Source organism: Schistocerca cancellata, chromosome 6, assembly GCF_023864275.1.
Source record: "Schistocerca cancellata isolate TAMUIC-IGC-003103 chromosome 6, iqSchCanc2.1, whole genome shotgun sequence".
NCBI classification, from domain to species: domain Eukaryota; kingdom Metazoa; phylum Arthropoda; class Insecta; order Orthoptera; family Acrididae; genus Schistocerca; species Schistocerca cancellata.
Genome location: NC_064631.1, coordinates 398744623 through 398761109, shown reverse-complemented (window position 1 = coordinate 398761109; position 16487 = coordinate 398744623). Strand labels below are relative to the sequence as shown.

General features: G+C 45.4%; 1 protein-coding gene and 1 pseudogene across 1 annotated transcript in view; both read right to left on the bottom strand.

Moving 5' to 3' along the window:
• LOC126190887 (peroxiredoxin-6-like) overlaps positions 1 to 16487 on the bottom strand; it is a 152510-nt gene that overhangs the window by 97373 nt on the left and 38650 nt on the right. The window contains exon 2 of the mRNA XM_049931497.1: positions 11211 to 11367. Within this exon, the coding sequence (XP_049787454.1) occupies positions 11211 to 11367 (157 nt within the window). The remainder of the gene's footprint in view (positions 1 to 11210; positions 11368 to 16487) is intronic.
• LOC126089974 (5S ribosomal RNA) lies at positions 10389 to 10508 on the bottom strand (annotated as a pseudogene).

Here is a 16487-nt window from a genome sequence, read left to right as displayed (position 1 = left end):
TTCGTGTTTCAAATTCTGGAATATTCCATTCGTCTTCCCTGGTGAAGGAATTTCGGAAAACTGCGTTCAATAACTCCGCTTTAAGAGCACAGTCGTCGGTAACACTACCATCGGCACTGCGCAGCGAAGATATTGACTGCGTCTTGCCGCTTGTGTACTTTACATACGACCAGAATTTCTTCGGATTTTCTACCAAATTTCGAGACAATGTTTCGTTGTGGAACCTATTAAAGGCATCTCGCATTGAAGTTCGTGCCAAATTTCGCTCGTCTGTAAATTTTATCCAATCTTCGGGATTTCACGTTCTTCTGAAATTCGCATGCTTTTTCCGTTGCCTCTGCATCAGCGTTCGGACCTGTTTTGTGTACCATGGGGTATCAGTTCCATCTCTTACCAATTTATGAGGTATGAATCTCTCAATTGCTGTTGCTACTATATCTTTGAATTTGAGCCACATCTCGTCTACATTTGCATAGTCAGTTCGGAAGGAATGGAGATTGTCTCTTAGGAAGGCTTCTAGTGACACGTTATCCGCTTTTTAAATAAAATTATTTTGCGTTTGTTTCTGGCGAATTTGGAAGAAACGGTATTGAGCCTAGCTACAACGACCTTGTGATCACTAATCCCTGTATCAGTCACGATGCTCTCTATTAGCTCTGGATTGTTTGTGGCTAAAAGCTCAAGTGTGTTTTCGCAACCATTTACAATTCGCGTGGGTTCGTGGACTAACTGCTCGAAATAATTTTCGGAGAAAGCATTTAGGGCAATGTCGGAACATGTTTGCTGCCTACCACCGGTTTTGAACAAGTATTTTTGCCAACATATTGAGGGAAGGTTGAAGTCCCCACCAACTATAACCGTATGCGTGGGGTATTTATTTGTTACGAGACTCAAATATTCTCTGAACTGTTCAGCAACTATATCATCGGAGTCTGGGGGTCGGTAGAAGGAGCCAATTATTAACTTAGTTCGGCTGTTAAGTACAACCTCCACCCATACCAATTCGCACGGAGTATCTACTTCGACTTCACTACAAGATAAACCACTACTGACAGACACAAACACTCCACCACCAATTCTACCTAATCTATCTTTCCTGAACACCGTCTGAGACTTCGTAAAAATTTCTACAGAACTTATTTCAGGCCTTAGCCAGCTTTCTGTACCTATAACGATTTCAGCTTCTGTGCTTTCTATTAGCGCTTGTAGCTCAGGGACTTTCCCAGCACAACTACAACAATTTACTACTACAATTCCGACTGTTCCTTGATCCAAGCACGTCCTGTATTTGCCATGCATCCTTTGAGATTGCAGCCCACCCCGTAGTTTCCCGAGGCCTTCTAACCTAAAAAACCGCCCAGTCCACGCCACACAGCCTCCGGTACCCGTGGAGCCGCCAGCTGAGTGTAGTGAACTCCTGACCTATTCAGCGGAACCCGAAACCCCACCACCCTATGGTGTAAGTCAAGGAATCTGCAGCCAACACGGTCGCAAAACCGTCTGAGCCTCTGATTCAGACCCTCCACCCGGCTCTGCACGAAAGGTCCGCAGTCGGTTCTGTCAACGATGCTGCAGATGGTGAGCTCTGCCTTCATCTCGTAAGCAAGACCGGCAGCCTTCACCAAATCAGATAGCCGCTGGAATCCAGAGAAAATTTCCTCAGATCCAAAGCGACACACGTCATTAGTGCCGACATGTGCTACCACCTGCAGCTGGTTACACCCTGTGCTCTTCATGGCATCCGGGAGGACCCTTTCCACATCAGGAACGACTCAATCCGGAATGCACACGGAGTGCACACTGGATTTCTTCCCCTCCTTACCGCCATATCCCTAAGGGGCCCCATTACGCGCCTAACATTGGAGCTCCCAACTACCAATAAGCCCACCCTCTGCGATTGCTCGGACCTTAAAGGCTGAGAATCATCCTCTGAAACAGGGCAGGTAGCTGCATCTGACTCAGCCAGAGACAGTGCCTGAAACCTGTTTGTCAGACGCACCGGAGAGGCTTTCTGATCAGCCTCCGGGGACGTCTTTCGCTGCCTGCCATGCCTTGGAACGACCTCCCAATCAACCACAGGCGAGGGCTCGGCCCCACTGCGGGCAGCAACCGGGCCAACCACAGCGGCAGACCGATCTGGGGACAGACAGGACGAGGTTGACATCCCCGTGATACCCAAGTCTGGCTCCCCACAGTGGTGCCCATTGGCAACAGCCTCAAGCTGCGTGACCGAAGTCAGCACCGCCTGCAGCTGTGAGCGAAGGGATGCCAACTCAGCCCTCATCTGAACACAGCAATCACAGTCCCTGTCCATTCTAATCGATGTTGAACGACAGTTACTGAAACACGAGTCCGTGCCTAGGTAATGCAAGGGAAACATGCAAAGAATGTATGAATTAACGTGTACAAATGCCTAATGACTGCACTACAATCTGCCTGAATTTACGATTACAGTAACTAAAACTCGAAATTACACCTCCTATACGAAACTCACACGCAATTTAAGTAAGAATCTACGAAGTAAACACTAAAGCGCGATGCTACAACTCTCAAATACTATAATACGCCCGAAATGTATGAATTAAACAATGCAAGTACCCAAAAACACGCAAAGAAATTAAGAATTAAACTGTGTAACAAATAAGTAACCTAGGGGTATACGACTTGCTGTTGGCAGCTGCTTAACGGCGGCAGGTCGTCTGGGTTTTTGCGAGAAGTGGCTTATGCTGCCTCAAGACGTATACACAGTTTGTAACTGCAGTACATTTCATACTGTGTTGAACCTTCCACATAAGATTATATTTCTTAATGCAAATGTGTGTGTGAAATCTTATGGGACTTAACTGCTAAGGTCATCAGTCCCTAAGATTACACACTACTTAACCTAAAGTATCCTAAGGACAAACACACACACCCATGCGCGAGGGAGGACTCGAACCTCCGCCGGGACCAGCCGCACAGTCCATGACTGCAGCGCCCTAGACCGCTCGGCTAATCCAGCGCGGCTATTTCTTAATGGGTGGATCATGGCAAACAACATTTTAAAATTTAAAGTAGGTCAGTAAGGAGGCGAAATATTGAAAATCAATTTTTTATACACCTGGAAGCTATTAATAGGCAACCCGAAACGTGGTTTGGGTTCCGTGCCCTGTAGTAATCGTTTAGTAATATGCAGGGTGTTAGAAAGAAAGGTGGCAATACTCAGCAAAGCAAGAAAAGAAGTCCCATGAACATGGACTCTGAAATGCATATCTTAAGCCAGTGGTTCCCAGCCTGGGGATAATTACCCCCTGAGGAGAAAATGAAATTTTCTGAGGGGTAAAAACTAAACGATTCGATTCCGTTTCACTCACGAAACTAAATTACTTTCAAAATATCATTACTATTATCACAATTTTTGAGACTCTAATAGTAATTATATACGTTATCAATAATTATTTTTCTCAATTAGTAGCATTGATGCGGCGGAGGTTACATGTTCCTTAGATAGTCCATCCACTACACACATGTTGTTCTTTGTCCCGTACATCGGTGATGATAACAGTGAGACATATAAGTAAAAAATGCTAAATACCTCAAGAAAATGGCTTCTCCAAACTGTAGAGAGCACCTCAGTAGTCCGAAAATTGCTTTATTACTCGCTTCGAAACAGGTAAATGAATTAATTGGCAGCCCGACACAGCAGTCACTACATAATGGCTACTATAGTGCTGTACACAGTGTTATTATTATTAGAAAGGTCAGACACAAAGCATTAACACTCTGAAGTCTTCCAATTTCTGCCAGTTCAGAAGCAAGGAGTGCATCAGTCAAGTGGTTTACGAACAATAAGTACAGTGCATACATTTTAACTTGGTTGACTTTAAATGTGGTTGCAGAGTGCAGGTCAAGCACGAGTAGCAATGGAGAAGAGTAATGCAGGGGAAGTATGTTTTGTAGCAAGTGTCTACCCTCTCTGTGGATAGTTAGCTTTTTTATCTGAGGAGTTGTGGGTAGCACTTGCGATGCACCACGAATTTCTTCGTCATTCATTCTATCAAACACACACACACACACACACACACACACACACACACACAAACCAAATATCATTCATCTTTCATGATTTTAAAAATAAAAGTGTTCCAAGAAAAGTCTTTCATTCTACAGTTTATTTCGGTGCTAAGGTTCGTGATAATGTGGGTGGAGCCGGGGGGGGGGGGGGGGGAGGAGAGGGGGAGGGGCAACAGACCGCAGGGGCGGGGAAGGCAGAGGTACTTGCTGATGTCTAATTGCACTCAGGTATAATGATCTAAGAAAGGTTGGGAATCGCTGCCTTAAGAGCTATAAGGACTCATTCATCTTCGCTACTGTGAAACTCTTCTATTAAAGAAGTGCTCATAGCTCTTAACGTATGCATTTAATGGCCAATTTTATTGGACTCTTCTTCTTGTTTTGGTGAGTGCTGCCACGTCTCAAAATATTCAACACAGTTCTTTAACGTTTTCAGATGGCTGCAGCTCCATCGGTACACTGGATCAGGTGGGGAACACACCCACGAGGCGCTTCTGGCGTGTCCCCTGTGCTTCCGCCGCTTTCTCCGTTGCGTAACACCGCTGACAGAGCAATAAACAGCTTACGTAACTCGCGCTGCGAGGACTCGAAAACTTAACGTCTGCAGCCAGCAGCAGTCAGGTTTTACGACAGTAGGCGGGAAAGGTGCAGTCCTTGGTGTCGGAACTGAGAACAAGATTTGAAATTGCTGCAGCTTGAGACTTCTCCCCAGATTTCTCACCAATGTGCATTTCCCTGTCGTTCTGTCAAAATACACTCCTGGAAATTGAAATAAGAACACCGTGAATTCATTGTCCCAGGAAGGGGAAACTTTATTGACACATTCCTGGGGTCAGATACACCACATGATCACACTGACAGAACCACAGGCACATAGACACAGGCAACAGAGCATGCACAATGTCGGCACTAGTACAGTGTATATCCACCTTTCGCAGCAATGCAGGCTGCTATTCTCCCATGGAGACGATCGTAGAGATGCTGGATGTAGTCCTGTGGAACGGCTTGCCATGCCATTTCCACCTGGCGCCTCAGTTGGACCAGCGTTCGTGCTGGACGTGCAGACCGTGTGAGACGACGCTTCATCCAGTCCCAAATATGCTCAATGGGGGACAGATCCGGAGATCTTGCTGGCCAGGGTAGTTGACTTACACCTTCTAGAGCACGTTGGGTGGCACGGGATACATGCGGACGTGCATTGTCCTGTTGGAACAGCAAGTTCCCTTGCCGGTCTAGCAATGGTAGAACGATGGGTTCGATGACGGTTTGGATGTACCGTGCACTATTCAGTGTCCCCTCGACGATCACCAGTGGTGTACGGCCAGTGTAGGAGATCGCTCCCCACACCATGATGCCGGGTGTTGGCCCTGTGTGCCTCGGTCGTATGCAGTCCTGATTGTGGCGCTCACCTGCACGGCGCCAAACACGCATACGACCATCATTGGCACCAAGGCAGAAGCGACTCTCATCGCTGAAGACGACACGTCTCCATTCGTCCCTCCATTCACGCCTGTCGCGACACCACTGGAGGCGGGCTGCACGATGCTGGGGCGTGAGCGGAAGACGGCCTAACGGTGTGCGGGACCGTAGCCCAGCTTCATGGAGACGGTTGCGAATGGTCCTCGCTGATACCCCAGGAGCAACAGTGTCCCTAATTTGCTGGGAAGTGGCGGTGCGGTCCCCTACGGCACTGCGTAGGATCCTATGGTCTTGGCGTGCATCCGTGCGTCGCTGCGGCCCGGTCCCAGGTCGACGGGCACGTGCACCTTCCGCCGACCACTGGCGACAACATCGATGTACTGTGGAGACCTCACGCCCCACGTGTTGAGCAATTCGGCGGTACGTCCACCCGGCCTCCCGCATGCCCACTATACGCCCTCGCTCAAAGTCCGTCAACTGCACATACGGTTCACGTCCACGCTGTCGCGGCATGCTAGCAGTGTTAAAGCCGGCGATGGAGCTCCGTATGCCACGGCAAACTGGCTGACACTGACGGCGGCGGTGCACAAATGCTGCGCAGCTAGCGCCATTCGACGGCCAACACCGCGGTTCCTGGTGTGTCCGCTGTGCCGTGCGTGTGATCATTGCTTGTACAGCCCTCTCGCAGTGTCCGGAGCAAGTATGGTGGGTCTGACACACCGGTGTCAATGTGTTCTTTTTTCCATTTCCAGGAGTGTAAGTTCAAATGGTTCAAATGGCTCTGAGCACTATGGGATTTAACATCTGAGGTCATCAGTCCCCTTGAACTTAGAACTACTTAAACCTAACTAACCTAAGGACATCACACACATCCATGCCCGAGGCAGGATTCGAACCTGCTACCGTAGCGGTCGCGCGGTTCCAGACTGGAGCGCCTAGAACCGCTCGGCCACCCCAGCCGGCTCAAAATAAGTGCCCCAGGCTTTAAGATACTGTAAACGTATTGCAGATGACTGATATCGTAATGGTGGCGGAAGCTAGAATGAATTTCAGAACAGAATGGGGCGAGGCATACAGTTTACTCTTTGACATGCCACTGAGTACAAGGCTCAAGAGCCAGCGGCGGTGGCCGAGCGGTTCTAGGCGCTTCAGTCCGGAACCGCGCTGCTGCTACGGTCACAGGTTCGAATCCTGCCTCGGGCATGGATGTGTGTGATGTCCTTAGGTTAGTTAGGTTTAAGTAGTTCTAAGTCTACGGGACTGATGATCTCAGATGTTAAGTCCCATAGCGCTCAGAGCCATTAGAAGGCTCACGGCACCATCAAATTTGTTCCCTGTCCAGCGACCAATCTCTTCAACGACTAAAAAAGAAGTATCTAACAATCACGGTACTTGATAGATAAATGATCGTCTAGGTCGAATGTTCCTATACAGTTCACGATATACGGTTTCGTTTTACTGCCATCATCAGGTAATTAAGAAAAAAATGGTTCAAATGGCCATGAGCACTATGGGACTTAACTGCTGAGGTCATCAGTCGCCTAGAACTTAGAACTAATTAAACCTAACTAACCTAAGGACATCACGCACATCCATGCCCGAGGCAGGATTCGAACCTGCGACCGTAGCGGTCGCTCGGCTCCAGACTGTATCGCCTAGAACCGCACGGCCACTCCGGCCGGCCATTCCGATGTCAGTTGAAGTCTGTATCCTAATAATTCAGGCAACAGTCTTATAATCTCACAAATTTTAAAAACTTGCTACATCGATTCAAACATTACCTAAAATAGGACAAGTCCACAGGTAACCGAAAGACTGCCCTCCTTTCAACATATAGAGAACATTCAACTTCAGTTGGACGTAATGTCGTAAACACTGCACACTTCTGAGTACTCTCACCGGAGATTAAATCCATCATAAGAAGACTCTCCCCACTTCGGAGAAATGTCAATATAGCTTCATTTCTCCTCAGTGACTGGAAGGAGCTGTGACACTGGGGAGAGGTTGACTTCACCAAACGCAACTTGTTATCTGTCAGTTCAAGTGCATATCCCTTTTGCCTCAAAAGCGAGGTCATTGCATGTAGAGAGATTTTACATTTCGTCTGTATAGATAATTTTCCTTAGCTTCCTTGGCTGTTATATCAGCGAATTGTTTGCCCCAAATCCTCATGTGCTCTGACACACAACAGAACATCACCTCCTTCCCTACATGTTTGAAGTCATCATATGGGCAAACCCAAACTAGGCCACGTTGACTTACTGCTTCGATTCATCAGTGTAGATTGCCAAATATTTCCACTGCCATTTTTAAAACATGTTTTTAAAGGAGCGCGTGTAAGTAGAGGGCAAGACATGTAATACTTGTACAAGAACCGAGAGGGAGCGATAAAAATGAAAGACCAAGAGGTAAGTGCTCAGATTAGAAAGGGTGTAAGGCATAAAAGCACTATTTACCCCAGTTATTCAACCTGTACATGGTAGGAGCAATATACCCAAGAAACAGTGGCGGAAATAAAAAAAAAGGTTCAGGGTGAAAGGATGCCAGATTCGCTGATGACATTGCTAGCCTCATAGAAAGTGACGAACAATTGCAGAACTTGTTCAATGAAATGAACAGAATATGGCCTAAAAGTACGTTAAAGAAATACAGAAGTACTAATGAGTGTCAGAAATGAATCAGCGATAAACTTAACATCAAAATTTACGACCACGTAGGAAACGATACGATAGAAATCTGCTACCTAGAAAGCAAAATAACGGATGATGGCCGAAACAAAAGCGACGTAAGAAGCAGACTAAGCAGCAAAGCGGGCATTCGTCGCAGGAAGAAGTCTAGTAGCGCCAAACATAGGTCTTAACTGGAGGAAGGTGATAAATACGTTTGAAGCACAGCAGTGCATCGAGATGAATCTTAAACTTTGGTAAAACCAGAAAAGATGAAAAATGAAGAGTCTCAGACGTCCTGTTGCGGAGGGGAATTGACAATTTAGTGGATAGGTAATAGGTGAGAAGGTCATCGGCTGACTCGGCGAGGTAAGGAATATGTGGCAAACATTGGCTATAAAAAGGGACAGGAAGGAGAAATTAGCATTTGATGTTATTTGCCAGGAGCCACCCTCTGAGTAGTGCGCCACCTTGTGCAGGTGTTACTGTCTGACGCCACTTCGGCGACTTGCCCGACGATAAAGGTGTAACCGTTCATTTTTTCTTCATGGTACGTATATATTTTTGACATGGTGTTTTTGGAAATGCCGTTTGACTACCTGGATGATTTGAAAATGGGTCCCGGCCCGGAACTACTCATCAAATAACTAAAAAAGGAAAATTTGCAACTTTGACTTGCTTTTCGTTGTACTGAAGTGATTTGACAACACAAATACTCAGTCCCCAAGGGAAGAAAATTCGGGATTCGGAATTCGAACCAGGAACCGCGCGGGTTAGAGACTTTGATGCTGACCAGTGGAGCACGAATTGCGACAACAGTATGATAGAAAGTTTTCAGTCGTCAGGGAATATTTTTGACGGTATAAGAGAGAGCTGTATTGGTTATAAACTGTAGGGAAACAAAGAGATAAGAACACACAGACTAAGTGCTTGGGTACGGGTAATTGCTTCTCTAAGACAAAGAAGAAGGCATCAAAGCAGTATTTTTGCCCAGTTGTTCAACCTGTATATGGTAGAAAGAATTCACCGAAGAAACAATGGCAGAAATAAAATAAAAGTTCAGTGAAGAACTAAAAACTCACGGTGAAAGGAAAACACAAGAGAAAGTCGTCGGGCCCCGCATTAATTCAGCCAAAAGGTTGATGACCCGTGAAGAAAGTCTCTCTTGTACACTCAGTAGCTACTAGAGCTGGCGAAAACTCCAAGACTGGGTAGTAGTTATTGATATTTTATCCTTCCCACACGTAACGAGCTTTCCATGATTCTCAGTAATAACTAGTTGCATTACTGACACCTTCACTGTACTTCACATAAAATAACAGCACGTTTGGGAGACACTGTTCTCCTCATCACGTTGTCGACAGCTAATTTGTTAAAACACTAAAAACTATCAGCACATTGGTACATTCATAAATAAAATACATGGAACCAGAGATCCTCGTCATGCATTAAAAAATCGGCCGCCTCTGCCCCTGTCAGTCTCATGAGACACACCACTCGCACACCAGTTCATGTCCCCTTCATCAGCAGTGGGAATCGATCGTAACCGCGTGAGCCTTGTCTTGGTGCCTTGGCGTACTTATGTGTTGCTATGCACTGTGTGTGCGCAGCAACTGTGTGAACCACAATATCATTCCAGTGAACACCTACTCCCATAATTTCCAAAGCAAGTAAAGAGAAAGTAACAATAACTACCTCACATTGAACATACGGATAATATTAAATTCCATGGGTAAAACCGACCGGTTAAAACCGATACCGATATTTTAGTTCTGAACAACCGGTGCTTTTCAGTATTTATTTTGTCTTGGTTGTAACAGGTTTTTCTCATGTTTTAGTTATGATGGGGTAAAAAACCAGCATATCAATTTGTCATAGCAGCAGTGCTAAAATTTCTGGTTTTGAAGTAAAACTTTTTTTTAAGAAAACGGTTCCATTGATTTGAACGATTGGCTTATTATAGAAAGCTATTCTTATTACAACGTCCACAGTTATAAACTAGCAACGTAAAAAAGACAATAGGTACAGCATTACTGGCACAACTCCTCCCGAACAGGCCATGAAGGCCCAACGGGACCAACCGGCCGCCGTGTCATCCTCAGCCGACAGGCGTCACTGGATGTGGATATGGATGGGCATGTGGTTAGCACACCGCTCTCCCGGTCATATGCCTGGTTCCGAGACAGGAGCCACTACTTCTCAATCAAGTAGCTCCTCAGTTTGCCTCGCAAGGTCTGAGTGCACCCCGCTTGCCAACAGCGCTCGGTAGTCCGGATGATCACTCATCCAAAAGTGCTAGCCCAGCCCGACAGCGCTTAACTTCGGTGAACTGACGGGAGCCGGTGTTACCACTGCGGCAAGGCCGTTGGCTTGCTGGCACGACACTGTACCTATTAACGTGTGGCATGACCTATTAGACGGTGATCGTGTACGTAGAGTGTGAAGACTAGCCTCTACCTGGTCTATATCTTGCAATATCATATAAGGAGAAAACATCCATAATGTTCCTCGGAAGAGAAAATAAATTTGATATATATAGCTATAATTTTTATTGACGTGTTATAAACTTGGGATGGCAACTGAAACCCTCATTTTGTGGTTGCTTCAGGGTGAAAAAATGTCGCTGCAGGGATGTAATCAGCTTGTGACATTTCGCTCACTGTGTCGCCGCACCCGTCTCCTTCACCTTCACCATCTTGCTGGACACAATGAGGCCAGTTTCTGCCACAGTCTCAATGCCCTATCGATCGAGATCTCCTGCATTTTTCCTTCAAAGTCTACGTCTATTGCTGAAAACAACCGCAATAAGAAAAATCTGTTATTTCATAAACCAGTTATTTTGAGTGGTTTTAACAGCCAGCTTAAACTGCAGAAGAAAAACACCGATACAACCGCAAAACGGTACTTTCAGCGATAACCGCCGTCTCTATCTCGTGGATGGCCGTGTGATCACTTTTGCAACAGCTAGGTAGTAACAAAGGCGTGCTAGCCAACATGTTAAAATGTATGGCAGGATAGCAGCATATTGCAAGGCTTGTTAAGCAGCTGGATGAAAGTAAAGGCGTGCCGTACCTGCAGCCAGACGAGGTGCTTGGCCACGGAGTCGCACGAGTGTCCGATCATGCGCACGCCGCGCTTGGTGAACTCGTAGGCGCGCTCCGCCATGCGCGCCAGCTCCGTGGTGCACACCGGCGTGAAGTCCGCCGGGTGCGAGAACAGGATGCACCACCTGCAAGCACACCACGACTCCGTCACCACCGTCACCTCGCAGGAAACACACGAGGAAAAACTGAATCATCTCAAGACAAGCAGCCATGAGGCCTCTTTGGCACCTTTTACAAGAGGTTCCTCAGCGACAGTTTTAAGCGAGGTGGTAATAAATGAGCGAGAAGTCGAACTTCGTTGCTGATTATTGGCTAATTTGCAAACGCATACAGACTGACTAAGTAAAAGTCACGGTGCGACACCATTATCGATTATAAGTAGTTTATACAGTGTATTTATGTGTATGTAACTATGAAGTGATTGTTCTGTACTAGTTAAGATCTTTGAATTGTCAGAGGGAAAATGGAAGTTTATGATGTATATATTGTAAAAACTTAATAATGTTTAAAAATAATGGAACTCTATAAAATACGTATGCTCGTAAAAGAGAAATTGTACTTTGAATACTGGTTCATACTTAGGGAAGTTGGATTATACATTACTGAATATCTCTGATTTTATGTTCTATGATATTAATTATGTCTCGGTTCGATAGCTTTTATTAAACCAAATACACTACTGGCCATTAGAATTGCTACACCAAGAAGAAATGCAGATGATAAACGGGTATTCATTGGACAAATACATTATACTGGAACTGACATGTGATTACATTTTCATGCAATTTGGGTGCATAGATCCTGAGAAATCAATACCCAGGACAACCACCTGTGGCCGTAATAACGGCCTCGATACGCCTGGGCATTGAGTCAAACGGAGCTTGGATGGCGTGTACAGGTACAACTGCCCATGCAGCTTCAACACCTTACCACAGTTCATCAAGAGTAGTGACTGGGTTATTGTGACGAGCCAGTTGCTCGGACACCATTGATGAGACGTTTTCAATTGGTGAGAGATCTGGAGAATGTGCTGGCCAGGGCAGCAGCCCAACATTTTCTGTATCCAGAAAGGGCCGTACAGGACCTTCAACATTCGGTCGTGCATTATCCTGCTGAAATGTAGGGTTTCGCAAGAATCGAATGAAGGGTGGAGCCACGGGTCGTAACACATCTGAAATGTAACGTCCTCTGTTCAAAGTGCCGTCAATGCGAACAAGAGGTGACAGAGACGTGTAACCAACGACACCCCATACCATCACGCCGGGTAATACGCCAGTATGGCGATGAAGAATACACGCTTCCAATGTGCCTTCACCGCGATGTCGCCGAACACAGATGCAACCATCATGATGCTGTAAACAGAACCTGAATTCATCCGAAAAAATGACGTTTTGCCATTCGTGCACCCAGGTTCGTCGTTGAGTACACCATCGCAGGCGCTCCTGTCTGTGATGCAGCGTCAAGGGTAACCGCAGCCATGGTCACCGAGCTGATAGTCCATGCTGCCGCAAACGTCGTCGAACTGTTCGTGCAGATGGTTGTTGTCTTGCAAACGTCCCCATCTGTTGACTGGGGATCAAGACGTGGCTTTGTGTGAATGCTCTCAGAGGCTAATCATTTGCATATCACAGCATCTTCTTCCTGTCGGTTAAATTTCGCGTCTGTAGCACGTCATCTTCGTGCTGTAGCAATTTTAATGGCCAGTAGTGTATAATGGAAATGGTGTAGGGAACCCTCTCCGTTACGGAAGGGGCTTGGCGCGCAGGAAAAGGTGGCTTTGGCGGTCAATCTGGGCGGCAAGAGAGAGAGAGAGCACATTTCGCAGTCAGTGGCCAGCAGTTGTACAGTCAATACCGTGGGTACCAAGTGAGGCATTCGCAAATCAATTTATGTTGATATTACCTCAGATGTGGTTTCGGCTGTAATATGGTGCTCTTGTATTATGGAATGGCTCTAAAATGATTAATACGTCGCCAAGAAGAAATTTGAAAAGAGCGTTAAACAGCAAGAGGTGAGGCCAGACAGTCGCCACGTGCTAGCCACCACTATTGCGCCACTGCTCCGCCAACTTCAGGAAATCAGATACGTATAGTAGTATGGACCAGTGTGTTTGTGTGTGTGTGTTTTTTCAATGATAATTCAAGTGATAAAATATGTGTGTGAACTTTGGAATTGTCCTGATCATAAAACCGTTTTAGGGTCCTTTCCTAAACGCGCAAAAAACCGAATATCCTGTTTCTGAATAATGATTGAATTGTTTCTACTTTGAATGTGCCAAAGTTTCAATGCTAAAGTGTATAAATGTTGCTAGTTAAGCCACCTGCTTCACAGGTAATGAAAAAGGCACGTAATTTGACTTACAGGAAATCTGATTTTTGCTTTTAATTTTACCATGAACTAATTTCTGAAGTTTCATTTGAGAATAATATTTGAGTAAATTGCTATATAGTACTGAAATATAAACAAATTCAAGTGGGCTTAGAAAGCCACATTAGTGTAATGAAATTTGTATCTGAAATAGTTACAAAAATTTGGCTATAGAGTAATTGACAGTTTGTGGGCCCTAACTATATTCTTTTCTATTATAAGAAAGTTAAACTAAACATTGCTTTTTGCTAAAGGTATCTGAAGTATTTCCATAAAAAAGAGAGTATAAAAAAGTGTTTGTGCAGTGTTATTTTATTAAATTTGTGATGTTTGTTTGTTAGTTAAACCAGGACTCTTGTCATGCTTCACTTAGTCTCGTGATGTCTTTGACAACTTTTTGGTGCTGAATCGGTTAATGGTTGAGATGTTGATTATTAGCAATAGGAGTAAAATACCATTTATCTTTCTGTGACTGCTAATTTATCCGAATGATAACTACTGCTAATCACGGTTCAGTTCGTGCGGTAGTTGTGCGAGTACATTGCACTTTATGAAGTGAGAAATTAATGAGAGTCATTTTTGCAAACTTATAATTAAATTCTTTGAACTTGATGTTCCCACATTATTATGCCTAATTAGGCTGGCGACCGTTTATTATTTCATTCACGAAAACTTTCACTAGTTTCATTATTTCCTAAATTAAAGTCTTGCAGCTTTCTATTAATTGCCGTAGTAACGAAATTTATGTTCGATACCCTCTGTCCATTAGGTTAACACACAGTCAAACAATTCAAAATTCCTCACAGAGAGGAACGCTTATTTTATGTTAAGATCATATTTAGGTGCTGACGTTCAATAAAGGTGTTATAATGGGAAGGCTTGTCCCATCTGAAAATGTGAAGTGCATGATGCAGATATGTTGCGGCAGGTGCGAAGTACGCTATCCGTACAACCCTAGGTAATGTGGAAATGACTGACTGATGTCACGAGAGGTATACCCACCAGAATCAGTGAGGAGAGTTCAATGAGTTTGGACCGCAGTTTTTGACCTCGTGTAAAGGTCTGAGCCACTAGGAACCGTTCATTACCATTCGATGGCGTGTGAAAATGGCTCTGAGCACTATGGGACTCAACTGCTGTGGTCATAAGTCCCCTAGAACTTAGAACTACTTAAACCTAACTAACCTAAGGACAGCACACAACACCCAGCCATCACGAGGCAGAGAAAATCCCTGACCCCGCCGGGAATCGAACCCGGGAACCCGGGCGTGGGAAGCGAGAACGCTACCGCACGACCACGAGATGCGGGCTCGATGGCGTGTGAACATGACGCGAAGCAGGAAAGGCAGCTTATCCTTTTCCACGTCATCCTGTGGCATGATCACGGAGGAGTGAGAAATTGACACATGCGTAAATAAAACGCAAAATTCCGCAGTACAAACCTTTATCAAGAATTTTAAAAATGAACATTTATGGAGACAATCCGTAAAGTAGGTACTGGCGCCTGCAGGTAGGCAACCGGTTGACATTCCTGCAATTCCAGTTGCCTACATGTGTCGATATCCTGCAGTTTGAAGCGTCATCGAGCTCTAGGCTGACATCGCAGGACAGCACCACTTTGCAGAATCACAGAGGAAGGTTGTAGGTGCCTTTGAGCCAAATTTCAAACTTATGCGTCGCAATTGGAGGTAATTACGGGGTTTAGAAAAAGTGATCCTTTAATTCTGCTGTGTAGCGTGTTTTGAGAGAGTTTGCATTGTGTGTTTTAAAGGTTTACGAATTTTAGCCATTATTCGTGTCAAATTACTTCAGCTAGGGCGCTAATCACCTCGTCTTTGGGTGGCCAAAACCCACGTACGTACACACACACACACACACACACACACACACACACCTTTTGAGTTGATAATTACCTTGTTTTCTGTACCAAAGTGGTACCCTTCCCATTGAAAGTATCCACAGAATACACTCTTCTTTGTTATTTTTGACTGTGATCACTGCATCAACAATGTTTTGCTCAGTTCCGTTGTTAGGTTCCACACAGCTAAATTAGCGATCTGTCGCTATTGTCACCTTCACAAGACGTTAAACGAAGCGATTTTAGGTAACTTCCATTGATATTTCTGAGTTACGAGATTAACAGGGTGTAAGGTGGCGTGGTCTCCTGACCTTCATTTCTTACATATTCCGTCCGTCATATTGTGCACATCAAGACGCTTCATTCGACTCCAAACTCGATAAGGTAGAGTCAATTTTGTATGAATTCATGCAAGTGATATGCAAATCTAATCAGTAAACCGCAAGTGCGCACCATGGTTGAAAAAGTCGAGGCAGGTGTACACAACATGACGGCCACAGGAATTTTCGTTCTAGGGAGGCGGTCGGCCCGCTAGGAGGCCCGTCCCATCAGAGGGGTGGTTCGGCGCACACCTACTTCGGCTGGAACGACTGCCCAGAGAGAGGACAGGATAACCCCTGTGTTCAACTTAAAAGCAAATTCCGCTACATTGTGTGGGAGCACCCAGAAGACACATTTTTTGATGGACTGACTGCATGGTTATTGAGTTCTCACAGGAGGACAGTATACGCCTAACGGAGATGCTACATCTTTCCACATTGGTCGACTTAAACGAAACGTCATTCTCCCGTTTAAAAGAGCAACGCTGGTGGAATATTTCTGATGCAAAGAGCCAGTAGGAGTGAGGGAAGACAGCGAATGATATACCCTTGCAACTTTTCCAGAAAAAGGGGCTGTTCCATTGTTGCTCTTGAAGCGGGAACATGTAACGACAGCAAGTGCGCTCATATGTGTACGCAAAGAGCGAGGAGCAAAGTCTCTCCTCAGTACTTCACTGGGAGGGGACCTCTGTCGTTAGTG